Source organism: Lathamus discolor, unplaced genomic scaffold, assembly GCF_037157495.1.
Source record: "Lathamus discolor isolate bLatDis1 unplaced genomic scaffold, bLatDis1.hap1 Scaffold_326, whole genome shotgun sequence".
In the NCBI taxonomy this organism is placed as follows: domain Eukaryota; kingdom Metazoa; phylum Chordata; class Aves; order Psittaciformes; family Psittacidae; genus Lathamus; species Lathamus discolor.
This window is the reverse complement of record NW_027069355.1, coordinates 88-25,943: the sequence shown is the minus strand read 5'-3', so window position 1 is coordinate 25,943 and position 25,856 is coordinate 88. Positions and strand designations below refer to the sequence as shown.

The window sequence follows — 25,856 nt, the reverse complement described above, 5'->3', positions numbered from 1 at the left end:
ATGTCTCCCAGCACCCATAGGGAGGTCCCAGCACCCATGGGGGTGTCCCAGCACCCATAGGGGGGATCCCAGCACCCATGGCGGGGGTCCCAGCACCCACAGACGTCTCCCAGCACCCACAGTGGGGATCCCAGCACCCATAGGGGAGGTCCCAGCACCCATAGGGGGGATCCCAGCACCCAGGGGGGGGGTCCCAGCACCCATGGGTGCTGAGCACCTACGTTGATGCAGAAGAGCGTGGTCATGCGGTGCAGGTAATTGGGGTCCCCGGCCATGGCCAGCACCTTGGGCACGATGGTTCCCCTGCGCCCAGCCCGGCCCGAAGCGCTCCACCAGCTTCCGCAGGTTACTGGTGGCTGCCTCCCGGATGGCGTACACTGGGGAGGGAGAGACCAGTAGAAACCAGTATAAACCAGTATAAACCAGTATGGACCAGTATAAACCAGTATGGACCACTATAGACCAGTATGCAGCAATTATAACAGGAAAGAACAGTATGGAGCAGTTACAGCAGTAAAAACAAGTATGTACCAGTATAAACCAGTATGGTCCAGTATGCACTAATTATAACAGGAGAGAACAGTATGGAACAGTTACAGCAGTAAAAACCAGTATGGACCAGTATAAACCAGTATGGACCAGTATAGACCAGTATGCACCAATTATTACAGGAAAGAACAGTATGGAACAGTTACAGCAGTAAAAACCAGTATGGACCAGTATAAACCAGTATGGACCACTATAGACCAATATGGAGCCCGAAGCGCTCCACCAGCTTCCGCAGGTTACTGGTGGCTGCCTCCCGGATGGCGTACACTGGGGAGGGAGAGACCAGTAGAAACCAGTAGAAACCAGTATAAACCAGTACGGACCAGTATAGACCAGTATGGTCCAGTATGCACCAATTATAACAGGAAAGAACAGCAGTATAAACCAGTATGGACCAGTATAGACCAGTATAAACCAGTATAAACCAGTATGGACCAGTATAGACCAGTATGCACCAATTATAACAGGACAGTATGGAACAGTTATAGCAGTAAAAACCAGTATGGACCAGTATAAACCAGTCTGGCCCAGTCTGTCCCAGTCTATCCCAGTCCTCCCATTCCATCCCAGTCCCTCCCAGTCCATCCCAGTGGCTCACCGTGGTCGACCAGCCAGGCCATGCAGAGCGAGTTGAGCTTCTCGTCGAAGAACTCCACACCCTGGGGGGGGGAGAGACCAGTTTGGACCAGTATAAACCAGTATAAACCAGTCAGGACCAGTATAAGCCAGTCAGGACCAGTATAAACCAGTCAGGACCAGTATAAACCAGTCAGGACCAGTACTGGCCTATACTGACTACCATGAACATAAAAATCAGGATGAACCACTAAGGAGCACTATGAACCAGTGTGAACCAGTATAAACCAGTATGAACCAGTACAAACCAGTGTGAACCAACACCCCAGCCTTATCCCAGTGTTCTCCCAGTGTTACCCCAATGCATCCCGCTGTTATCCCATTGTTACCCCCTCATTATCCCTAGGTTATCCCCCCGTTATCCCTATGTTATCCCTATGCTATCCCTATGCTATCACAATGTTATCCCAATGTTATCCCTATGCTATCCCTATGCTATCCCTATGTTATCCCTATGTTATCCCTATGCTATCCCTATGCTATCCCTATGTTATCCCTATGTTATCCCTATGCTATCCCTATGTTATCCCTATGTTATCCCTATGCTATCCCTATGCTATCCCTATGTTATCCCTATGCTATCCCTATGTTATCCCAATGTTATCCAATGTTATCCCTATGTTATCCCTATGCTATCCCTATGTTATCCCTATGTTATCCCTATGCTATCCCTATGTTATCCCTATGTTATCCCTATGCTATCCCTATGCTATCCCTATGCTATCCCTATGTTATCCCCCTGTTATCCCTATGCATTATCCCGCTGTTATCCCGCTGTTATCCCGATGTGTTATCCCTATATTTTATCCCGCTGTTCTCCCTATGCTATCCCTATGTTATCCCCCCGTTATCCCTATGTTTTATCCCTATGCTGTCCCATGTTATCCCTACGCCTTATCCCTACTCATTATCCCTACGCCTTACTCCAATGTTTTAATCCCTACGTGTTATCCCTATGCATTATCCCTATACATTATCCCTATGCCTTATCCCAATGTTTTATCCCTATACATTATCCCTATACATTACCCCTATGCATTATCCCTATACATTATCCCTATGCATTCCCCCTATCCATTCCCCCTATACATTCCCCTATACATCACCCCTATACATTACCCCTACACATTCCCCCTATCCATTCCCCCTATCCATTCCCCCTAATCCATTCCCCCTATCCATTCCCCCTATCCATTCCCCCTATACATTCCCCCTATACATTCCCCCTATACATTCCCCCTATCCATTCCCCCTATCCATTCCCCCTATACATTCCCCCTATCCATTCCCCCTATACATTCCCCCTATACATTCCCCCTATACATCACCCCTATACATTCCCCCTATCCATTCCCCCTATCCATTCCCCCTATACATTCCCCCTATACATTCCCCCTATACATTATCCCTATACATCACCCCTATACATCACCCCTATACATTCCCCCTATACATCACCCCTATACATTCCCCCTATACATTCCCCCTATACATTCCCCCTATCCATTCCCCCTATCCATTCCCCCTATACATTCCCCCTATACATTCCCCCTATACATCACCCCTATACATTCCCCCTATCCATTCCCCCTATCCATTCCCCCTATACATTCCCCCTATACATTCCCCCTATACATTATCCCTATACATCACCCCTATACATCACCCCTATACATCACCCCTATACATCACCCCTATACATCACCCCATACATTACCCCTATCCATTCCCCCTATACATTCCCCCTATCCATTCCCCCTATACATTACCCCTATACATCCCCCCTATACGTTACCCCATACGTTCCCCCTACGCGCTCCCCCCAAGCCCCGGGCCAGGCGCTCACCAGCTGCCCGGCCAGCAGGGGCATGTACTCGATGATGGCGAGGCGCACGCGCCACTTGGCGTCCTCGGCCAGCTCCACGATGGCGGGCAGGAGCGACTGCGACAGCTGCCGGATGCCGATCACCTCGTTCACGCAGTCCAGGTTCGAGATGATGTTCAGCCGCACCTCCGGGCACTGACAAGGGCAGCCCCCGGCGGGGGGGGGGTCCTAAAGGGGTCCTTCAGGGGGCTTAAGGGGTCCTTAAGGGGCTTAAAAGGGTCCTAAAGGGTCCTTAAGGGGGTCCTAAAGGGTCCTTAAGGGGTCCTAAGGGGTCCTTAAGGGGCTTAAAGGGGTCCTAAAGGGTCCTTAAGGGGGTCCTAAAGGGGCTTAAAGGGGTCCTTAAGGGGGTCCTAAGGGGTCCTTAAGGTGCTTAAAGGGGTCCTAAAGGGTCCTTAAGGGGGTCCTAAAGGGTCCTTAAGGGGCCTAAAGGGGTCCTTAAGGGGCTTAAAGGGGGCCTAAAGGGGCTTAAAGGGGTCCTGAAGGGTCCTTAAGGGGATTAAAGGGGTCCTAAAGGGGTCCTAAGGGGTCCTTAAGGGGCCTTAAAGGGGATTAAAGGCATCCTAAAGGGAGCCTAAGGGGCTTAAAGGGGTCCTAAAGGGTCCTTAAGGGGGTCCTAAGGGGTCCTTAAGGGGCTTAGAGGGGATTAAAGGGGTCCTAAGGGGTCCTTAAGGGGCTTAAAGGGGTCCTAAGGGGTCCTAAAGGGGCTTACAGCCGCACCTCCGGGCACTGACAAGGGCAGCCCCCACGGCGGGGGGGGGGGGGGGGGGGAGTCCTTCAGGGGGGCTTAAAGGGGACTTAAAAAGGGCATAAGGGGTTTAAAGGGGTCCTAAAGGGTCTTTAAAGGCTCCTTAAGTGCTCCCAAAGGGCCCTTAAACCATCCCAAGGGGTCCCTAAGGGCACTTAAGTGCTCTCAAAGGGCTCTTAAGTGGTCCCAAGGGGTCCCAAAGGGCTCTTAAGTGCTCCCAAAGGGCTCTTAAGCGGTGCCAAGGGGTCCCAAAGGGCCCTTAAGTGCTCCCAAGGGGTCCCTAAGGGCTCTTAAGTGCTCTCAAAGGGCTCTTAAGTGGTGCCAAGGGGTCCCGAATGGCTCTTAAGTGCTCCCAAAGGGCCCTTAAGTGGTGCCAAGGGGTCCCAAAGGGCTCTTAAGTGGTCCCAAGGGGTCCCAAAGGGCTCTTAAGTGCTCCCAAGGGGTCCCAAAGGGCTCTTAAGTGCTCCCAAAGTGCCTTCAAGCGGTGCCAAGGGGTCCCGAAGGGCTCTTAAGTGCTCCCAAAGGGCCCTTAAGCGGTGCCAAGGGGTCCCAAAGGGCCCTTAAGCCATCCCAAGGGGTCCCTAAGGGCTCTTAAGTGCTCCCAAATGGTCCTTAAGGGGTCCTGAAGGGCCCTTAAGTGCTCCCAAAGGGCCCTTAAGCGGTGCCAAGGGGTCCCGAAGGGCTCTTAAGTGCTCCCAAAGGGCTCTTAAGCGGTGCCAAGGGGTCCCGAATGGCTCTTAAGTGCTCCCAAAGGGCCCTTAAGCGGTGCCAAGGGGTCCCAAAGGGCTCTTAAGTGCTCCCAAGGGGTCCCAAAGGGCTCTTAAGTGCTCCCAAAGTGCCCTCAAGCGGTGCCAAGGGGTCCCGAAGGGCTCTTAAGTGCTCCCCAAAGGGCCCTTAAGCGGTGCCAAGGGGTCCCAAAGGGCCCTTAAGCCATCCCAAGGGGTCCCTAAGGGCTCTTAAGTGCTCCCAAATGGTCCTTAAGGGGTCCCAAAGGGCCCTTAAGCGCTCCCAAAGGGCCCTTAAGCGGTCCCAAGGGGTCCCTAAGGGCTCTTAAGAGGTCCCAAAGGGCCTTTAAGCAGTCCCAAGGGGTCCCAAAGGGCCCTTAAGGGGTCCCAAAGGGCTCTTAAGGGGTCCCAAGTGCCCTTAAGCGGTCCCAAGGGGTCCCAAAGGGCCCTTAAGCAGTCCCAAAGGGCCCTCAAGTGGTCCCAAAGGGTCCCTAAGGGGTCCTAAAGGGTCTTTAAAGGCTCCTTAAGTGCTCCCAAAGGGCTCTTAAGCGCTCCCAAGGGGTCCCAAAGGGCTCTTAAGCAGTCCCAAGGGGTCCCGAATGGTCCTTAAGTGGTCCCAAGGGGTCCCTAAGGGCTCTTAAGAGGTCCCAAAGGGCCCTTAAGTGGTCCCAAAGGGCCCTTAAGAGGTCCCAAGGGGTCCTAAAGGGTCTTTAAAGGCTCCTTAAGTGCTCCCAAAGGGCTCTTAAGCGGTGCCAAGGGGTCCCAAAGGGGTCCCGAAGGGCTCTTAAGGGGTCCCAAAGGGCTCTTAAGTGCTCCCAAGTGCCCTTAAGCGGTCCCAAGGGGTCCCAAAGGGCCCTTAAGCTGTCCCAAGGGGTCCCAAAGGGGTCCCGAAGGGCTCTTAAGGGGTCCCGAAGGGCTCTTAAGTGCTCCCAAGTGCCCTTAAGCGGTCCCAAGGGGTCCCAAAGCGGTCCCAAGGGGTCCCAAAGGGGTCCCAAAGGGGTCCCGAAGGGCTCTTAAGGGGTCCCAAAGGGCTCTTAAGTGCTCCCAAGGGGTCCCTTAAGCGGTCCCAAGGGGTCCCAAAGCGGTCCCAAGGGGTCCCAAAGGGGTCCCGAAGGGCTCTTAAGGGGTCCCAAGGGGTCCCAAAGGGCTCTCAAGGGGTCCCAAAGGGCTCTTAAGTGCTCCCAAGTGCCCTTAAGCGATCCCAAGGGGTCCCAAAGGGGTCCCGAAGGGCTCTTAAGGGGTCCCAAAGGGCTCTTAAGTGGTCCGAAGTGCCCTTAAGCGGTCCCAAGGGGTCCCTAAGGGCTCTTAAGAGGTCCCAAAGGGCTCTTAAGTGGTCCGAAGTGCCCTTAAGCAGTCCCAAGGGGTCCCAAAGGGCTCTTAAGCGGTGCCAAGGGGTCCCAAAGGGGTCCCGAAGGGCTCTTAAGGGGTCCCAAAGGGCTCTTAAGTGCTCCCAAGTGCCCTTAAGCGGTCCCAAGGGGTCCCAAAGGGCCCTTAAGCGGTCCCAAGGGGTCCCAAAGGGGTCCCGAAGGGCTCTTAAGTGGTCCCAAGGGGTCCCAAAGGGGTCCCGAAGGGCTCTTAAGGGGTCCCAAAGGGCTCTTAAGTGCTCCCAAAGTGCCCTTAAGCGGTCCCAAGGGGTCCCTAAGGGCTCTTAAGTGCTCCCAAATGGTCCTTAAGGAGTCCCAAAGGGCCCTTAAATGCTCCCAAAGTGCCCTTAAGCGGTCCCAAGGGGTCCCTAAGGGCTCTTAAGAGGTCCCAAAGGGCCCTTAAGCGGTGCCAAGGGGTCCCAAAGGGCTCTTAAGGGGTCCCAAGGGGTCCCAAAGGGGTCCCGAAGGGCTCTTAAGCGGCCCCGAAGGGCTCTTAAGCGGCGCGGGGCCCACCTCGTCCTTGAGCTGGGCCAGGAAGAGGGGCAGGAGGTGCTCGACGGTGTTGTCCTTGCCCAGGATGGGCGACAGCCCCATGATGACCGAGGCCAGCGCCGACTTCACGTGCTGGTTGGCGTCCGACACCAGCTCCTGTGGGGCGGCAGTGGGGAATCAATGGGGCAGCAATGGGGCAGCAGTGGGGAATCAATGGGGCAGCAATGGGGCGGCAATGGGGAATCAATGGGGCAGCAATGGGGAATCAATGGGGCAGCAATGGGGAATCAATGGGGAATCAATGGGGCAGCAATGGGGCAGCAATGGGGAAGCAATGGGGAATCAATGGGGCAGCAATGGGGCAGCAATGGGGAAGCAATGGGGAATCAATGGGGCAGCAATGGGGCAGCAATGGGGAAGCAATGGGGAATCAATGGGGCAGCAATGGGGCAGCAATGGGGAATCAATGGGGCAGCAATGGGGCAGCAACGGGGAAACAATGGGGAATCAATGGGGCAGCAATGGGGAATCAATGGGGCAGCAATGGGGAATCAATGGGGAATCAATGGGGCAGCAATGGGGCATCAATGGGGAAACAATGGGGAATCAATGGGGCAGCAATGGGGCGGCAGTGGGGCAGCAATGGGGAATCAATGGGGCGGCAGTGGGGAATCAATGGGGCAGCAATGGGGAATCAATGGGGCGGCAATGGGGAATCAATGGGGCGGCAGTGGGGAATCAATGGGGCGGCAATGGGGCAGCAACGGGGAAACAATGGGGAATCAATGGGGCAGCAATGGGGAATCAATGGGGCAGCAATGGGGCAGCAATGGGGAAACAATGGGGCAGCAATGGGGAATCAATGGGGCAGCAATGGGGCATCAATGGGGCAGCAATGGGGCATCAATGGGGCAGCAATGGGGAATCAATGGGGCAGCAATGGGGCAGCAATGGGGCGGCAGTGGGGAATCAATGGGGAATCAATGGGGCAGCAATGGGGCAGCAATGGGGAATCAATGGGGCGGCAATGGGGAATCAATGGGGTGGCAGTGGGGAATCAATGGGGCGGCAATGGGGAATCAATGGGGCAGCAATGGGGCAGCAATGGGGCAGCAGTGGGGAATCAATGGGGCAGCAATGGGGAATCAATGGGAATCAATGGGGAATCAATGGGGCAGCAATGGGGCGGCAATGGGGAATCAATGGGGCAGCAGTGGGGAATCAATGGGGAATCAATGGGGCAGCAGTGGGGCGGCAGTGGGGCAGCAATGGGGAATCAATGGGGAATCAATGGGGCGGCAGTGGGGCGGCAGTGGGGAATCAATGGGGCGGCAGTGGGGAATCAATGGGGAATCAATGGGGCAGCAATGGGGAATCAATGGGGCGGCAGTGGGGAATCAATGGGGCAGCAATGGGGAATCAATGGGGCGGCAGTGGGGCAGCAATGGGGAATCAATGGGGCGGCAGTGGGGAATCAATGGGGCAGCAATGGGGCGGCAATGGGGAATCAATGGGGCAGCAATGGGGCAGCAATGGGGAATCAATGGGGCAGCAGTGGGGCAGCAATGGGGAATCAATGGGGCAGCAATGGGGAAGCAATGGGGAACCAATGGGGCAGCAATGGGGAATCAATGGGGCGGCAGTGGGGCAGCAATGGGGAATCAATGGGGCAGCAATGGGGCGGCAGTGGGGCAGCAATGGGGAATCAATGGGGCAGCAATGGGGCGGCAGTGGGGAATCAATGGGGCAGCAGTGGGGCAGCAATGGGGAATCAATGGGGCAGCAATGGGGAATCAATGGGGCAGCAATGGGGCGGCAGTGGGGAATCAATGGGGCAGCAGTGGGGCAGCAATGGGGAATCAATGGGGCAGCAATGGGGAATCAATGGGGCAGCAATGGGGAATCAATGGGGCGGCAGTGGGGCAGCAATGGGGAATCAATGGGGCAGCAGTGGGGCAGCAATGGGGAATCAATGGGGCAGCAATGGGGAAGCAATGGGGAATCAATGGGGCGGCAGTGGGGCAGCAATGGGGAATCAATGGGGCAGCAATGGGGCGGCAGTGGGGAATCAATGGGGCAGCAGTGGGGCAGCAATAGGGAATCAATGGGGCAGCAATGGGGCAGCAATGGGGAATCAATGGGGCAGCAATGGGGCAGCAAAGGAGAATCAATGGGGAAGCAATGGGGAAGCATCAATAGGACATCATCAATGGGGCATCAATGGGGCAGCAATGGGGCAGCAAAGGGGAATCAATGGGGAAGCAATGGGGCAGCATCAATAGGACATCATCAATGGGGAATCAATGGGACAGCATCAATGGGGCACCCATGGGTGCAAGGACATCCCCAAAGGAGCCCATCATGTCCCAGCACCCCATAAGTCCCCACTGCCCCAGAGGGTCCCCACTGGGTATCCCCATCACATCCCCGCTCCAAAGGGTGCCCCATAGGATGCCCCATAGGGTGTCCCATAGGGTGGCCATAGGATGCCCCATAGGGAGCCTATAGGGTGCCCCACAGGATGCCCTATAGGTTGCCTATAGCATGTCCCAGAGGATGCCCCATAGAGTGCCTATAGAATGCCCCATAAGGCAATACAGGGTGCCCCATTGGGTGCATATAGGGTGCCCATAGGATGCCCCACAGGATGCCCCATAGGGCGCCTATAGGGTGCTCCACTGGGTGCCTATAGGGTGCCCCATAGGGTGCCCATAGGATGCCCAGTAGCGTGCCTATAGGGTCCCCATTAGGATGCCCCATAGGATGTCCACAGGATGCCCCACAGGATGCCCCATAGGGTGGCTATGGGATGCCCCATAGGGCGCTATAGGGTGCCACATAGGGTGCCTATAGGATGCCCCATAGGGCGCTATAGGATGCCCCATAGGGTGCCTATAGGATGCCCCATAGGGAGCTATAGGGTGCCCCATAGGGTGCTATAGGATGCCCCATAGGGTGCCTATAGGATGCCCCATAGGGCGCTATAGGGTGTCCCATAGGGTGCCTATAGGATGCCCCATAGGATGCCCAACAGAGTGCCTATAGGATGCCCCATAGGGTGCCCCATAGGGCGCTATAGGGTGCCCCATAGGGTGCCCCATAGGGCGCTATAGGGTGCCCCATAGGGTGCCTATAGGATGCCCCATAGGATGCCCAACAGAGTGCCTATAGGATGCCCCATAGGGCGCTATAGGGTGCCCCATAGGGCGCTATAGGGTGCCCCATAGGGTGCCCCATAGGGCGCTATAGGGTGCCCCATAGGGTGCCTATAGGATGCCCCATAGGATGCCCAACAGAGTGCCTATAGGATGCCCCATAGGGCGCTATAGGGTGCCCCATAGGGTGCCCCATAGGGCGCTATAGGGTGCCCCATAGGGCGCTATAGGGGGCCTTACCTTGATGCAGGGCAGGATCTGCCCCATGATCACGGCCTCGCGGCAGTCGGGGGCCAGGTTCTCGCAGAACTCTGCAGGGACAAGGACATGGGGGGCAGCTATGGGGCAGGAAGGGTCTCTATGGGTCCCTATGGGTCTCTATGGGTCTCTATGGGTCTCTATGGGTCCCTATGGGTCTCTATGGGTCCCTATGGGTCTCTATGGGGTCGCTATGGAGTCTCTACGGGGTCTCTATGGGGCCTCTATGGGGCAGGAAGGGGCTAATATGGGGTCTCTATGGGGTCTCTAAGGGTCTCTATGGGTCTCTGCTGGTCCCTATGGGTCTATATGAGTCTATATGGGGTCTCTATGGGTCGCTATGGGGTCCCTATGGGGCAGGAAAGGGCTTCTATAGGGTCTCCATGGGTCCCTATGGGTCTCTGTTGGTCCCTATGAGTCTCTGTGGGTCGCTGTGGGGTTTCTATGGGGTTGCTATGGGTCTCTGTGGTTCTCTATGGGGTCTCTATGTGTCTCTATGGGTCGCTATGTGTCTCTATGGGTCCCTATGGGGTCTCTATGAGGCAGGAGGGGGCTTCTACGGGGCAGAAAGGGGCTCCTAAGGGGCAGGAGGGGGCTTCTATGGGGTCTCTATGGGGATTCTATGGGTCTCTATGTCTCTATGGGTCTCTATGGAGTCTCTATGGGATCTCTATGGGATCTCTGTGGGTCCCTATGGGTCGCTATGGGTCTCTCTCTATGGGGTCTCTATGTGGTCCCTATGGGTCTCTATGGGTTGCTATGTGGTCTCTATGGGTCTCTATGGTTTCTCTATGGGTCGCTATGGGTCGCTATGGGTCACTATGGGTCTCTATGGGTCTCTATGGGTCTCTATGGTTTCTCTATGGGTCTCTATGGTTTCTCTATGGGTCGCTATGGGTCTCTATGGGTCTCTATGGGTCTCTATGTGGTCTCTATGGGTCTCTATGGGTTGCTATGTGGTCTCTATGGGTCTCTGTGGTTTCTCTATGGGTCGCTATGGGTCTCTATGGTTTCTCTATGGGTTGCTATGTGGTCCCTATGGGTCGCTATGGGTCTCTATGGTTTCGCTATGGGTCGCTATGGGTCTCTATGGTTTCTCTATGGGTCTCTATGGTTTCTCTATGGGTCGCTATGGGTCTCTATGGGTCGCTATGGGTCTCTATGGGTCTCTATGGTTTTGCTATGGGTCTCTATGGGTCGCTATGGGTCTCTATGGGTCGCTATGGGTCTCTATGGTTTCTCTATGGGTCTCTATGGTTTCTCTATGTGGTCCCTATGGGTCTCTATGGTTTCTCTATGGGTCTCTATGGTTTCGCTATGGGTCTCTATGGTTTCGCTATGGGTCTCTATGGGTCTCTATGGGTCTCTATGGGTCGCTATGGGGCTCACCTTTGACCTTATGGGATGCCGCCGCCCGCACCTCGGCCTCGCAGTCCTTCATGAGGCTCTGGAAGGCCCCGACCAGGTCGCTCTTGGTGATCTCCGGCCCCACGGCGCGCTGGAGCTATGGGGCAGGAAGGGGGGGGGGTCAATGGGTCCTGCCCCATAGATGTGGGGCGCGTCACCGACCTCGGTGACCTTGCCGGCCCCCCTGCTCTCCCCCATTGACGCTCCCATTGCTCCCCAGGGATGATGCCCCCCCTTGATGACCTCACTGATGATATCACTGATGATGTCACTGATGATATCACTGATGATGTCACTGATGATGTCATTGATGACGTCACTGACCTCGGTGAACTTGTCGGCCCCCCTGTTCTCCCCCATTGACGCTCCCATTGCTCCCCATTGATGCTCCCATTGATGCTCCCATTGCTCCCCATGGCTGAAGCCCCCCCTTGATGACCTCACTGATGATGTCAGCGCTGACGTCACTGACCTCGGTGAACTTGTCGGCCCCCCTGCTCCCCCATTGATGCTCCCATTGACGCTCCCATTGCTCCCCCATTGACGCTCCCATTGCTCCCCATGGTTGAAGCCCCCCCCTGATGACCTCACTGATGATGTCACTGATGACGTCACTGACCTCGGTGAACTTGTCGGCCACCCTGCTCTCCCCCATTGACGCTCCCATTGCTCCCCCATTGATGCTCCCATTGCTCCCCATGGCTGAAGCCCCCCCCGTTGATGACGTCACCGATGACGTCACTGATGACGTCACTGACCTCGGTGAACTTGTCGGCCCCCCTGCTCCCCCATTGACGCTCCCATTGCTCCCCATTGATGCTCCCATTGACGGTCCCATTGCTCCCCATGGCTGAAGCCCCGCCCTGATGACCTCACCGCTGATGTCACCGCTGACGTCACTGACCTCGGTGAACTTGTCGGCCACCCTGCTCCCCCATTGACGCTCCCATTGCTCCCCATGGCTGAAGCCCCCCCCTGATGACCTCACCGCTGATGTCACTGATGACGTCACTGACCTCGGTGAACTTGTCGGCCACCCTGCTCCCCCATTGATGCTCCCATTGCTCCCCATGGCTGACCCCAGGGCTGAAGCCCCCCCTTGATGCCCCCGTTGATGACCTCACCGATGATGTCACTGATGACGTCACTGACCTCGGTGAACTTGTCGGCCACCCTGCTCCCCCATTGATGCTCCCCCATTGACGCTCCCATTGCTCCCCATGGCTGACCCCATGGCTGACGCCCCCCCGTTGATGACCTCACCGATGATGTCACTGATGACGTCACTGACCTCGGTGAACTTGTCGGCCACCCTGCTCTCCCCCTGCTCCCCCATTGATGCTCCCATTGCTCCCCATTGATGCTCCCCATGGCTGACCCCAGGGCTGAAGCCCCCCCGTTGATGACCTCACTGATGATGTCATTGATGACGTCACTGACCTCGGTGAACTTGTCGGCCACCCTGCTCCCCCATTGACGCTCCCATTGCTCCCCATTGATGCCCCCATTGATGCTCCCATTGCTCCCCATGGCTGACCCCATGGCTGACGCCCCCCCCTTGATGACCTCACTGATGATGTCACCGCTGACGTCACTGACCTCGGTGAACTTGTCGGCCACCCTGCTCTCCCCCTGCTCCCCCATTGACGCTCCCATTGCTCCCCATTGACGCTCCCATTGCTCCCCATTGATGCTCCCATTGCTCCCCATGGCTGAAGCCCCGCCCTGATGACCTCACTGATGATGTCACCGCTGACGTCACTGACCTCGGTGAACTTGTCGGCCACCCTGCTCTCCCCCATTGACGCTCCCATTGCTCCCCATTGATGCTCCCATTGACGCTCCCATTGCTCCCCCATTGATGCTCCCCAGGGCTGAAGCCCCCCCCGATGACCTCACCGCTGATGTCACCGCTGACGTCACTGACCTCGGTGAACTTGTCGGCCACCCTGCTCCCCCATTGACACTCCCATTGACGCTCCCATTGCTCCCCATTGATGCTCCCATTGCTCCCCCATTGACGCTCCCATTGCTCCCCATGGGTGACCCCATGGCTGAAGCCCCCCCGTTGATGACCTCACTGATGACGTCACCGCTGACGTCACTGACCTCGGTGAACTTGTCGGCCACCATGTAGCGCACGCGCCAGGACTTGTCCTCGGCCGCCTGGCGCAGCGTGGGCAGCACCAGCGCCTCCAGCTCGTCCTGCGGCAGCAGCTGCGCGATGCTCACGCAGGCCTCCACCGCCAGCAGCCGCACCGAGTCCTGCGCCGAGCAGGGAATGCCATTGGGAATGCCATAGGGAATCACATTGGGAATCACATAGGGAATGACATGGGGAATCACATAGGGAATGGCATTGGGATCCATTGGGAATGGCATTGGGAATGGCATTGGGAATGGCATTGGGAAGGGCATTGGGAAGGGCATTGGGAAGGGCATTGGGAAGGGCATTGGGAAGGGCATTGGGAAGGGCATTGGGATCCATTGCGAATTACATTGGGAATGGCATTGGGAATAGCATAGGGAATGGCATAGGGAATGGCATAGGGAATGGCATAGGGAATGGCATAGGGAATGGCATTGGGAATGGCATAGGGAATGGCATTGGGAAGGGCATTGGGAAGGGCATTGGGAAGGGCATTGGGAAGGGCATAGGGATCCATTGGGAATGGCATTGGGAATGACATTGGGATCCATTGGGAATGGCATTGGGAAACACATAGGGAATCACATAGGGAGCCATTGGGAATCACATAGGGAATCACATAGGGAGCCATTGGGAATCACATAGGGAATCACATAGGGAATGGCATCAGGAATGGCGTTGGGAAGGGCATAGGGATCCATAGGGAATCACATTGGGAATTACAGAGGGATCCATTGGAAATCACATTGGGAAACACATAGGGAATCACATAGGGAGCCATTGGGCCTCACATAGGGAATACCATTGGAAATCACACAGGGAGCCATTGGGAATCACATAGGGAATGCCATTGGGAATCACATAGGGAGCCATTGGGAATCACATAGGGAATGCCATTGGGAATCACATAGGGAGCCATTGGGAATCACATAGGGAATGCCATAGGGAATCACACAGGGAATGCCATAGGGAATCACACAGGGAGCCATTGGGAATCGCATAGGGAATCACATAGGGAATGCCATAGGGAATCACACAGGGAGCCATAGGGAATCACACAGGGAATCACACAGGGAATGCCATAGGGAATCACACAGGGAATGCCATAGGGAATGCCATTGGGAATCACACAGGGAATGCCATAGGGAATGCCATAGGGAATCACACAGGGAATGCCATAGGGAATGCCATAGGGAATCACACAGGGAATGCCATAGGGAATGCCATAGGGAATCACACAGGGAATGCCATAGGGAATCACACAGGGAATGCCATAGGGAATCACATAGGGAATCACACAGGGAATGCCATAGGGAATCACACAGGGAATGCCATAGGGAATCACACAGGGAATCACACAGGGAATGCCATAGGGAATCACACAGGGAATGCCATAGGGAATCACACAGGGAATGCCATTGGGAATCACACAGGGAATGCCATAGGGAATGCCATAGGGAATCACACAGGGAATGGCATAGGGAATCACACAGGGAATCACATAGGGAATGCCATAGGGAATCACACAGGGAATGCCATAGGGAATGCCATAGGGAATCACATAGGGAATGCCATTGGGAATCACACAGGGAATGCCATAGGGAATCACACAGGGAATGCCATAGGGAATCACACAGGGAGCCATTGGGAATCGCATAGGGAATCACATAGGGAATGCCATAGGGAATCACATAGGGAATCACATAGGGAATGCCATAGGGAATCACATAGGGAATCACATAGGGAATGCCATAGGGAATCACACAGGGAATCACATAGGGAATCACACAGGGAGCCATAGGGAATCACATAGGGAATGCCATAGGGAATGCCATAGGGAATCACATAGGGAATGCCATTGGGAATCACACAGGGAATGCCATAGGGAATCACACAGGGAATCACACAGGGAATGCCATAGGGAATCACACAGGGAATGCCATAGGGAATCACACAGGGAATCACACAGGGAATGCCATAGGGAATCACACAGGGAATGCCATAGGGAATCACACAGGGAGCCATAGGGAATCACACAGGGAGCCATAGGGAATCACACAGGGAATGCCATAGGGAATCACACAGGGAATCACATAGGGAATCACACAGGGAGCCATAGGGAATCACACAGGGAATGCCATAGGGAATCACACAGGGAATGCCATAGGGAATCACACAGGGAGCCATAGGGAATCACACAGGGAATGCCATAGGGAATGCCATAGGGAATCACACAGGGAATGCCATAGGGAATCACACAGGGAATGCCATAGGGAATCACACAGGGAATCACACAGGGAATGCCATAGGGAATCACACAGGGAATGCCATAGGGAATCACACAGGGAATCACACAGGGAATGCCATAGGGAATCACACAGGGAATGCCATAGGGAATCACACAGGGAATCACACAGGGAATGCCATAGGGAATCACACAGGGAATGCCATAGGGAATGCCATAGGGAATCACACAGGGAATGCCATAGGGAATCACACAGGGAATGCCATAGGGAATGCCATAGGGAATCACACAGGGAATGCCATAGGGAATCACACAGGGAATGCCATAGGGAATCACACAGGGAGCCATAGGAATCACACAGGGAATGCCATAGGGAATCACACAGGGAGCCATAGGGAATCACACAGGGAATGCCATAGGGAATCACACAGGGAGCCATAGGGAATCACACAGGGAGCCATAGGGAATCACACAGGGAGCCATGCCGGGATGGGGGGTCCGGACCTGCTCGTCGGAGGCCAGGCTGGAGAACATGGGAATGATCTCGCTCTTGACGTGCTCCAGCTCCAGGACCTTGGCGAATTCCCCAAGCTTGGAAGCGGCGGCGCGGCGCACCATGGGGGTGTCATCGGAGCACAGCGTGCGGAAGTACCTGAGCCAGCCGGAGCGGCAGGCGTGAGCACGGGCAGGGCGCCGGGGTAACGGCGGTCGGGGGTGTGCGCGGGGAGAGGTGCGACGGGATGGGGTGGGATGGGGTGGGATGGAATGGGATGGGCAGGAAGGAATGGGATGGGATAGATGGAATGGGATGGGATGGGATAGAAAGAATGGGATAAAAAGAATGGGATGGGATAGAAGGAATGGGATGGGATGGGCTAGATGGAATGGGATGGGATAGAAAGAATAGGATGGGATGGGCAGGAAGGAATGGGATGGGATGGGCTAGAAAGAATGGGATGGGATGGGATAGATGGAATGGGATGGGATAGATGGAATGGGATGGGATAGATGGAATGGGATGGGATAGATGGGATGGGATAGATGGAATGGGATGGGATAGATGGAATGGGATGGGATAGATGGAATGGGATGGGATAGATGGAATGGAATGGGATAGATGGAATGGGATGGGATAGGATAGATGGAATGGGATAGGATAGATGGAATGGGATGGGCAGGAAGGAATGGGATGGGATGGGATAGAAAGAATGGGATGGGATAGAAAGAATGGGATGGGATAGGATAGAAGAGGAATGGGATGGGCTAGAAGAGATAGGATGGGCTAGAAGGAATAGGATGGGCTCAAAGGAATGGATGGGATGGGCTAGAAGGAATGGGATGGGATAGAAAGAATGGGATGGGCTAGAAGGAATGGGCTGGGATAGAAGGAATGGGATGGGATGGGCTAAAAAGAATGGGATGGGATAGAAGGAACGGGCTGGGATAGAAAGAATGGGATGGGATGGGCTAGAAGGAATGGGATGGGATGGGCTAGAAGGAATGGGATGGGATAGAAAGAATGGGATAGATGGAATGGGATGGGATGGGATAGAAAGAATGGGATAAAAAGAATGGGATGGGCTAGAAAGAATGGGATGGGATAGATGGAACGGGATGGGATGGGCAGGAAGGAATGGGATGGGATGGGATAGATGGAATGGGATGGGATAGATGGAATGGGATGGGCTAGAAGGAATGGGATGGGCTAGAAGGAATGGGATGGGCTAGAAGGAATGGGATGGGATGGGATAAAACCAATGGGATGGGATAGATGGAATGGGATGGGACAGAAAGAATGGGATGGGCTAGAAAGAATGGGATGGGATGGGCTAGAAAGAATGGGATGGGACAGAAAGAATGGGATGGGATAAAAGAAATGGGATGGGATGGGCTAGAAGGAATGGGATGGGATAGATGGAATGGGACAGGATAGATGGAATGGGACGGGATAGATGGAATGGGATGGGATAGATGGAATGGGATGGGATAGGATAGATGGAATGGGATAGGATAGATGGAATGGGATGGGCAGGAAGAAATGGGATGGGATGGGATAGAAAGAATGGGATGGGATAGAAAGAATGGGATGGGATAGGATAGAAGGAATGGGATGGGCTAGAAGAGATAGGATGGGCTAGAAGGAATAGGATGGGCTCAAAGGAATGGGATGGGATGGGCTAGAAGGAATGGGATGGGATAGAAAGAATGGGATGGGCTAGAAGGAATGGGCTGGGATAGAAGGAATGGGATGGGATGGGCTAAAAAGAATGGGATGGGATAGAAGGAACGGGCTGGGATAGAAAGAATGGGATGGGATGGGCTAGAAGGAATGGGATGGGATGGGCTAGAAGGAATGGGATGGGATAGAAAGAATGGGATAGATGGAATGGGATGGGATGGGATAGAAAGAATGGGATAAAAAGAATGGGATGGGCTAGAAAGAATGGGATGGGATAGATGGAACGGGATGGGATGGGCAGGAAGGAATGGGATGGGATGGGATAGATGGAATGGGATGGGATAGAAAGAATGGGATGGGCTAGAAGGAATGGGCTGGGACAGAAAGAATGGGACGGGTTAGAAGGAATGGGATGGGATAGAAGGAATAGGATGGGATAGAAAGAATGGGATGGGCTAGAAAGAATGGGATGGGATAGACGGAATGGGATGGGCAGGAAGGAATGGGATGGGCTAGAAAGGATGGGATGGGCTAGAAGGAATGGGATGGGATGGGATAGATGGAATGGGATGGGATAGAAAAGATGGGATGGGCTAGAAGGAACGGGATGGGACAGAAGGAACGGGATGGGACAGAAGGAACGGGATGGGACAGAAGGAACGGGCAGGGCTAGCAGGGACGGGCAGGGCTAGCAGGGACGCGGTAGAGCAGGGCGGCGGCGGCAGGCCCCGCACTCACTGCCTGAGCTCGGCCTTGACGGGGCTGGAGACGCGGGGGTAGCAGACGCTGAAGAGGCCGCAGGCCGAGGTGCGCGACGTGAACCAGTCCCCCCCCGCCAGGCGCTTGACCAAGGGCACGAAGTGGCCCTCGAGGTCGGGGGGGCCGTGCTCGTGCGACACGGCCCGCAGCGACTCCACCGCCTTGTCCGCACCACCGTCTCCTCCACCGTGGCCAGGCTCTCCAGGGGGGGCTGGAACAGAGACGGGGGGGGTAATGGTAACCAATGGGGGGCAATGGGGGGCAATGGGGGGCAATGGGGGGCAATGGGGGGCAATGGTACCCAATGGGCAGCCAATGGGACTCAATGGGGGTCAATGGTACTCAATGGGGGTCAATGGTACCCAATGGTACCCAAGAATACCCAATGGGCAACCAATGGGGCTCAATGGGGGTCAATGGTACCCAATGGGGGTCAATGGGGGTCAATGGGGATCAATGGTACCCAATGGTACCAATGATACCCAATGGGCAGCCAATGGGGCTCAATGGGGGTCAATGGTACTCAATGGGGGTCAATGGGGGTCAATGGGGGTCAATGGTACCCAATGGTACCAATGATACCCAATGGGCAGCCAATGGGGCTCAATGGGGGTCAATGGTACCCAATGGGGGTCAATGGGGGGCAATGGGAGCCAATGATACTCAATGGTACCCAATGGGGGTCAATGGTACCCAATGGGAAGCCAATGGGAGCCAATGGGGGTCAATGGTACCCAATGGTACCCAAGAATACCCAATGGGCAGCCAATGGGGCTCAATGGGGGTCAATGGTACCCAATGATACCCAATGGGCAGCCAATGGGGCTCAATGGGGGTCAATGGTAATCAATGGGGGTCAATGGGGGTCAATGGGGGTCAATGGTACCCAATGGTACCCAAGAATACCCAATGGGCAACCAATGGGGCTCAATGGGGGTCAATGGTACCCAATGGGGGTCAATGGGGGGCAATGGGAGCCAATGATACTCAATGGTACCCAATGGGGGTCAATGGTACCCAATGGGAAGCCAATGGGAGCCAATGGGGGTCAATGGTACCCAATGGTACCCAAGAATACCCAATGGGCAGCCAATGGGGCTCAATGGGGGTCAATGGTACCCAATGATACCCAATGGGCAGCCAATGGGGCTCAATGGGGGTCAATGGTAATCAATGGGGGTCAATGGGGGTCAATGGGGTCAATGGTACCCAATGGTACCCAAGAATACCCAATGGGCAACCAATGGGGCTCAATGGGGTCAATGGTACCCAATGGGGGTCAATGGGGGTCAATGGGGGGCAATGGGAGCCAATGATACTCAATGGTACCCAATGGGGGTCAATGGTACCCAATGGGAAGCCAATGGAGCCAATGGGGGTCAATGGTACCCAATGGTACCCAAGAATACCCAATGGGCAGCCAATGGGGCTCAATGGGGGTCAATGGTAATCAATGGGGGTCAATGGGGGTCAACGGGGGTCAATGGTACCCAATGGTACCCAAGAATACCCAATGGGCAACCAATGGGGCTCAATGGGGGTCAATGGTACCCAATGGGGGTCAATGGGGGTCAATGGGGCTCAATGGGAGCCAATGATACTCAATGGTACCCAATGGGGGTCAATGGTACCCAATGGGAAGCCAATGGGAGCCAATGGGGGTCAATGGTACCCAATGGTACCCAAGAATACCCAATGGGCAGCCAATGGGGCTCAATGGGGGTCAATGGTACCCAATGATACCCAATGGGCAGCCAATGGGGCTCAATGGGGGTCAATGGTAACCAATGGGGGTCAATGGGGGTCAATGGGGGTCAATGGTACCCAATGGTACCCAAGAATACCCAATGGGCAACCAATGGGGCTCAATGGGGGTCAATGGTACCCAATGGGGGTCAATGGGGGTCAATGGGGCTCAATGGGAGCCAATGATACTCAATGGTACCCAATGGGGGTCAATGGTACCCAATGGGAAGCCAATAGGAGCCAATGGGGGTCAATGGTACCCAATGGTACCCAAGAATACCCAATGGCAGCCAATGGGGCTCAATGGGGGTCAATGGTACCCAATGATACCCAATGGGCAGCCAATGGGGCTCAATGGGGGTCAATGGTACTCAATGGGGGTCAATGGGGGTCAATGGTACCCAATGGGCAGCCAATGGGACCCAATGGGGGTCAATGGGGGTCAATGGTACCCAATGGTACCCAATGATACCCAATGGGCAGCCAATGGGGCTCAATGGGGGTCAATGGTACCCAATGGTCAGCCAATGGGAGCCAATGGGGGTCAATGGGGGTCAATGGCACCCAATGGGAGCCAATGAGGGTCAATGGTACCCAATGGTACCAAATGATACCCAATGGGCAGCCAATGGGGCTCAATGGGGGTCAATGGTACCCAATGGTAACCAATGGGCAGCCAATGGGGAGCCAATGGGAGCCAATGGGGGTCAATGGGGGTCAATGGGGGTCAATGGTACCCAATGGGCAGCCAGTGGGAGTCAATGGTACCCAATGGTACCCAATGGGCAGCCAATGGGAGCCAATGGTACCCAATGATACCCAGTGGGCAGCCAATGGTAACCAATGGGGGCTAATGTTAGCCAATGCTACCCAATGGTAACCAATGGGCAGCCAATGGTACCCAGTGGGCAGCCAATAGGGCCCAATGGAACCCAATGGGTATCCAATGGGGCCCGATGGGCATCCAATGGTACCCAACGGTGGCCAAAGGTACCCGATGGCACCCAACGGCACCTAATCCACCCCAATGTCCAACCACCCCATCCCAATGGCACCCAATCCAACCCAACGTTCACCCAACGCATCCCAATGGCACCCAACCCAACGGCACCCAACCCAACAGCACCCAACTCAACCCAATGGCACCCAACCCAATGGCACCCAATCCATCCCAACGGCACCCAACCAAACTCAACGGCACCCAACCCAACCCAACCCAATGGCACCCAACCCAATGGCACCCAACCCATCCCATGGCACCCAACCCAATGGCACCCAACCCATCCCAATAGCACCCAACCCATCCCAATGGCACCCAACCCACCCCAATGGCACCCACCCATCCAATGACACCCAACCCAACCCAATGGTCACCCAATCCATCCCAATAGCACCCAACCCACCCCAATGGCACCCAACCCAACCCAATGGTCACCCAATCCATCCCAATAGCACCCAACCCACCCCAATGGCACCCAACCCACACCAACGGCACCCAACCCATCCCAATGGCACCCAACCCAATGTTCACCCAACGCATCCCAATGGCACCCATCCTGATGGCACCCAACCCAACAGCATCCAACCCATCCCAATAACACCCAACCCATTCAATAGCACCCAACCCACCCCAATGGCACCCAATCCACGCCAACAGCACCCAACCCACCCCAATGGCACCCAATCCACGCCAACAGCACCCAACCCACCCCAATGGCACCCAATCCACGCCAACAGCACCCAACCCACCCCAATGGCACCCAATCCACACCAACAGCATCCAACCCACCCCAATGGCACCCATCCCAATGGCACCCAACCCACCCCAATGGCACCCATCCTGATGGCACCCAACCCAACCCAACGGCATCCAACCCATCCCAATAACACCCAACCCATTTCAATAGCACCCAACCCACCCCAATGGCACCCAATCCACGCCAACGGCACCCAACCCACCCCAATGCCCCCCGGGGGGGTCAGGAGGAGCACCCATGGGTGCTGGGTCCCTACCAGCAGGCAGTGCACGTATTCGGGCCCCCCGACGAGCGCGGTGAAGGTCCCCAGCTGTTCGGCCAGCGCCAGCAGCACCTCGTCCTCATCGTAGATGGTGTCTGGGGGCACCCAGCACCGCTCAGCACCAGCACCCATGGGTGCTGCCCTTAAACACCCCCACCCCCCCCCCAACTCCTAAACCCCCCCCATCCCTTAGGCTCCTCCCATCCCTTTGGCTTCTCCAATCCCTTAAGCCCCTCCCACCCCTTAAGCCCCTCCCACCCCTTAAGCCCCTCCCAAACTCTCAACCCCCTCCTATCCTTAAAGCCTCTCCTATCCCTTAAACCCCTCCCACTTCCTTAAGTCCCGCCCCCCATCCTTTAAGCCCCTCCCACCCCTTAAGCCCCCCACCCTCTTAAGTGCCTCCCATCCCATTAAGCTCCTCCTACTCCCTAAGCCCCTCCTATACCTTTAAGCCCCTCCCACCCCTCTAGCCCCTCCCACCCCTTAAGCTCCTCCCAATCACTTAAGCCCCTCCCACCCCCTTAAGCCCCTCCCACCCCATAAACCCCACCCATCCCTTATGCCCCTCCCACCACTTAAGCACCTCCAACCCCTAAACCCCTCCCACCCTCTTAAGCCCCTCCCATCCCATTAAGCTCCTCCTACTCCCTAAGCCCCTCCTATATGTTTAAGCCCCTCCCACCCCTCAAGCCCCTCCCAATCTCTTAAGCCCCTCCCACTCCTCCTAAACCCCTCCCACCCGTTAAGCTTCTCCCACCCCTTAAACCCCTCCCACCCCTTAGGCCCATGCCAACCCCTTTAGCCCCTCCCACCCCGTTAAGCCCCTCCCACCCCCATTAAACTCCTCCCACCCCTTAAGCCCCTCCCCTGCCTTAAGCCCCTCCACCCCATTAAACTCCTCCCACCCCCTAAGCCCCTCCCACCCCCATTGAACTCCTCCCACCCTATAAGCCCCTCCCACCCCCTAAACCTCCACCCACCCCTTAAGCCCCTCCCATGCCTTAAGCCCCTCCCACCCCATTAAACCCCTCCCACCCCTTAAGCCCCGCCCCCTTTCCCCACCCATCAAACCCCATTGACCGAGAAGGGGGAGCGCTTAACTTTGGGCTACAATGGGGCAATTTTGGGCCACTTTAGGGCCCCATAGGGGCACCTCGGACCCCCCCTCTTATTGCCCCCCCCCATAGGGGCAATTGCCCCCCCCATAGGGGCAATTACCCCCCCCATACCGGTGAGGAAGGGCAGGAGCTCGCTGCGGGTGCGCTCCACACCCAGGGCCAAGGCAATGGTCGAGAGCTTCTTGATGCTGTTCAGGCGGAGCTGGGGGGGGGATAAGGTCAGGATTTGCCCCCCCATGGGGTAAATGGGAAGGGGTGGGGGGGGGTATTAAGCATCCTAAGGGGTAAATAAGGCCCTATGGGGGGGGAAATGGGGGTCTATAGGGGGGAATAAGGGAGCTAAGGGGTATCTCTAAAGGGGATGCTGGGGGGGGGGTAAAACATCCCTGGGGGTAAATTGCCCCCCCCCAGGGGCAAATAACCCCCCCCAGGGGCAAAACCCCCCCCCATGGGGTAAATACCCCCCCCAAGGGCAATTAAAAGCCCTTCTAGGGGGGCAAACTCAGCCCCATAGGTAGCAATGAGAGCCCCAAGGGAGCTATTGCCCCTCCATGGGGTAAATAAGGCAGCCCCTCTGGGGCAAATAACCTCCCCTAGGGGCAACTAATGCCCCTGCAGGGCATCAAACCCCACCCCCTTCTCCGATCCAGCCAATCAGGAGCCTCGTCTCACAGCTCCGCAGCGCCGTGGCAACACAGAGGAGCCCTCTCATTGGCTCCTCACCCCCCCCCCCCCCCCCCAACCCCGGGCTAAGCCCCGCCTCCCGTGGCAGAGCAGCGTCCAATTAGCGGCGGCGCCCCCATCGGCCGCAGCGAGGCGCCCCACCCACAGGGGGCGCCGCAGTGCCGGGCGCCTTGCCCAATCAGGAGCCCCGGCACAGCCTCAAGACGGCCGGCCAGCCAATCACAGCGCGTTTCTCATCCGCAGCCAGCGGCATGATGAGGCATACCCCCCCCCTTACAACACCACCACCACCCGCGCCCATATAACACCGCTCCCCATTGGCCCGCGCCTGAGGGGAGCAGGCGGCTTCAACCAATCACAGCGCCCCTTCCATAGCGCCGCACCCGCGGCCGCCATTAACCGTACAACCGGAGAAGGAGGACGATGATGGCGGCCGCACCGGGGACACCGGAGCCCGGTCGGGCCCAAAGGCACGGAGCCGGGGCCCGGTACCTGCACGTCCTCGTTGCGGAGCTCATCGATGAGCACAGCGATGGGGTAAAGGGAATCGTCTCCGTCCGCCGCCGCCATCTTCGTCTTCTTCTTCTTCTTCCTCCTCCTCCTCCTCGCCGCCGCCGCCCCGGCTCTGAAGGGCCCGTACGGGGCCGCCCGCTCGGCTCCTGCAGGGTCTGCCGGGCGCTCATTGGTCGGCGCAGGGCTAAAGCCCGCCTCCGCGCCGTCCTCATTGGTTAAGGAGGGCAAGGGAGGAACGCCTCCCGCTGGAAGACACGCCCACCCAGCCCCGACTCGGCGTCTGATTGGCTGGAGGGGGGGTGAGGGACGGGAGGGGGGGGGGGCGTTGCCTGGCAACGGGGGCGCAGATGGGGGTGATGGGGTTGAACTGGGACCCAATGGGGTTAAACTGGGACCCAATGGGGCCAAACTGGGATCCAATGGGGTTAAACTGGGACCAGTGAGGTCAAACTGGGACCCAATGGGGTTAAACTGGGACCCAATGGGGTTAAACTGGGACACAATGGGTCCAAACTGGGACCCAATGGGGTTAAACTGGGATCCAATGGGGTCAAACTGGGACCAGTGAGGTCAAACTGGGACCCAATGGGGTCAAACTGGGACCCAATAGGGCCAAACTGGAACCCAATGGGGCCAAACTGGGACCCAATGGCGTTAAACTGGGACCCAATGGGGTTAAACTGGGACCCAATGGGGCCAAACTGGGACCAATGGGGTTAAACTGGGACCCAGTGGGGCCAAACTGGAACTCAATGGGGTTAAACTGGGACCCAATGGTGCCAAACTGGGATCCAATGGGGTTAAACTGGGACCAGTGAGGTCAAACTGGGACCCAATGGGGTCAAACTGGGACCCAATAGGGCCAAACTGGAACCCAATGGGGCCAAACTGGGACCCAATGGCGTTAAACTGGGAACCAATGGAGCCAAACTGGGACCCAATGGGGTCAAACTGGAACCCAATGGGGTCAAACTGGAACCCAATGGGGCCAAACTGGGACGCACTGGGGCTAAGCTGGAACCCAATGGGGTCAAACTGGAACCCAATGGGGCCAAACTGGAACCCAATGGGGCCAAACTGGGACCCAATAGGGCCAAACTGGAACCCAATGGGGCCAAACTGGGACCCAATGGCGTTAAACTCGGACCCAATGGGGTCAAACTGGGACCAATGGGGCCAAACTCGGACCCAATGGGGCCAAACTGGAACCCAATGGGGTTAAACTGGA

General features: G+C 56.2%; 1 protein-coding gene and 1 pseudogene across 1 annotated transcript in view; one reads left to right on the top strand and one right to left on the bottom strand.

Moving 5' to 3' along the window:
- The window catches only part of LOC136006609 (serine/threonine-protein phosphatase 2A 65 kDa regulatory subunit A alpha isoform-like), a 31,430-nt gene extending 6,647 nt beyond the window's left edge, over nucleotides 1-24,783 (bottom strand). The window contains 14 exon segments of the mRNA XM_065664614.1: nucleotides 222-305; nucleotides 307-377; nucleotides 1,148-1,208; nucleotides 3,032-3,205; nucleotides 6,418-6,552; nucleotides 9,792-9,862; nucleotides 11,199-11,313; nucleotides 13,326-13,481; nucleotides 16,115-16,262; nucleotides 18,528-18,717; nucleotides 18,720-18,759; nucleotides 22,308-22,408; nucleotides 23,543-23,633; nucleotides 24,608-24,783. Of these exon segments, the coding sequence (XP_065520686.1) occupies nucleotides 222-305; nucleotides 307-377; nucleotides 1,148-1,208; nucleotides 3,032-3,205; nucleotides 6,418-6,552; nucleotides 9,792-9,862; nucleotides 11,199-11,313; nucleotides 13,326-13,481; nucleotides 16,115-16,262; nucleotides 18,528-18,717; nucleotides 18,720-18,759; nucleotides 22,308-22,408; nucleotides 23,543-23,633; nucleotides 24,608-24,685 (1,515 nt within the window). The 5' untranslated portion in view covers nucleotides 24,686-24,783.
- On the top strand, nucleotides 10,003-11,092 carry LOC136006610 (uncharacterized; annotated as a pseudogene).
- Nucleotides 24,784-25,856: the final 1,073 nt, after the last annotated feature.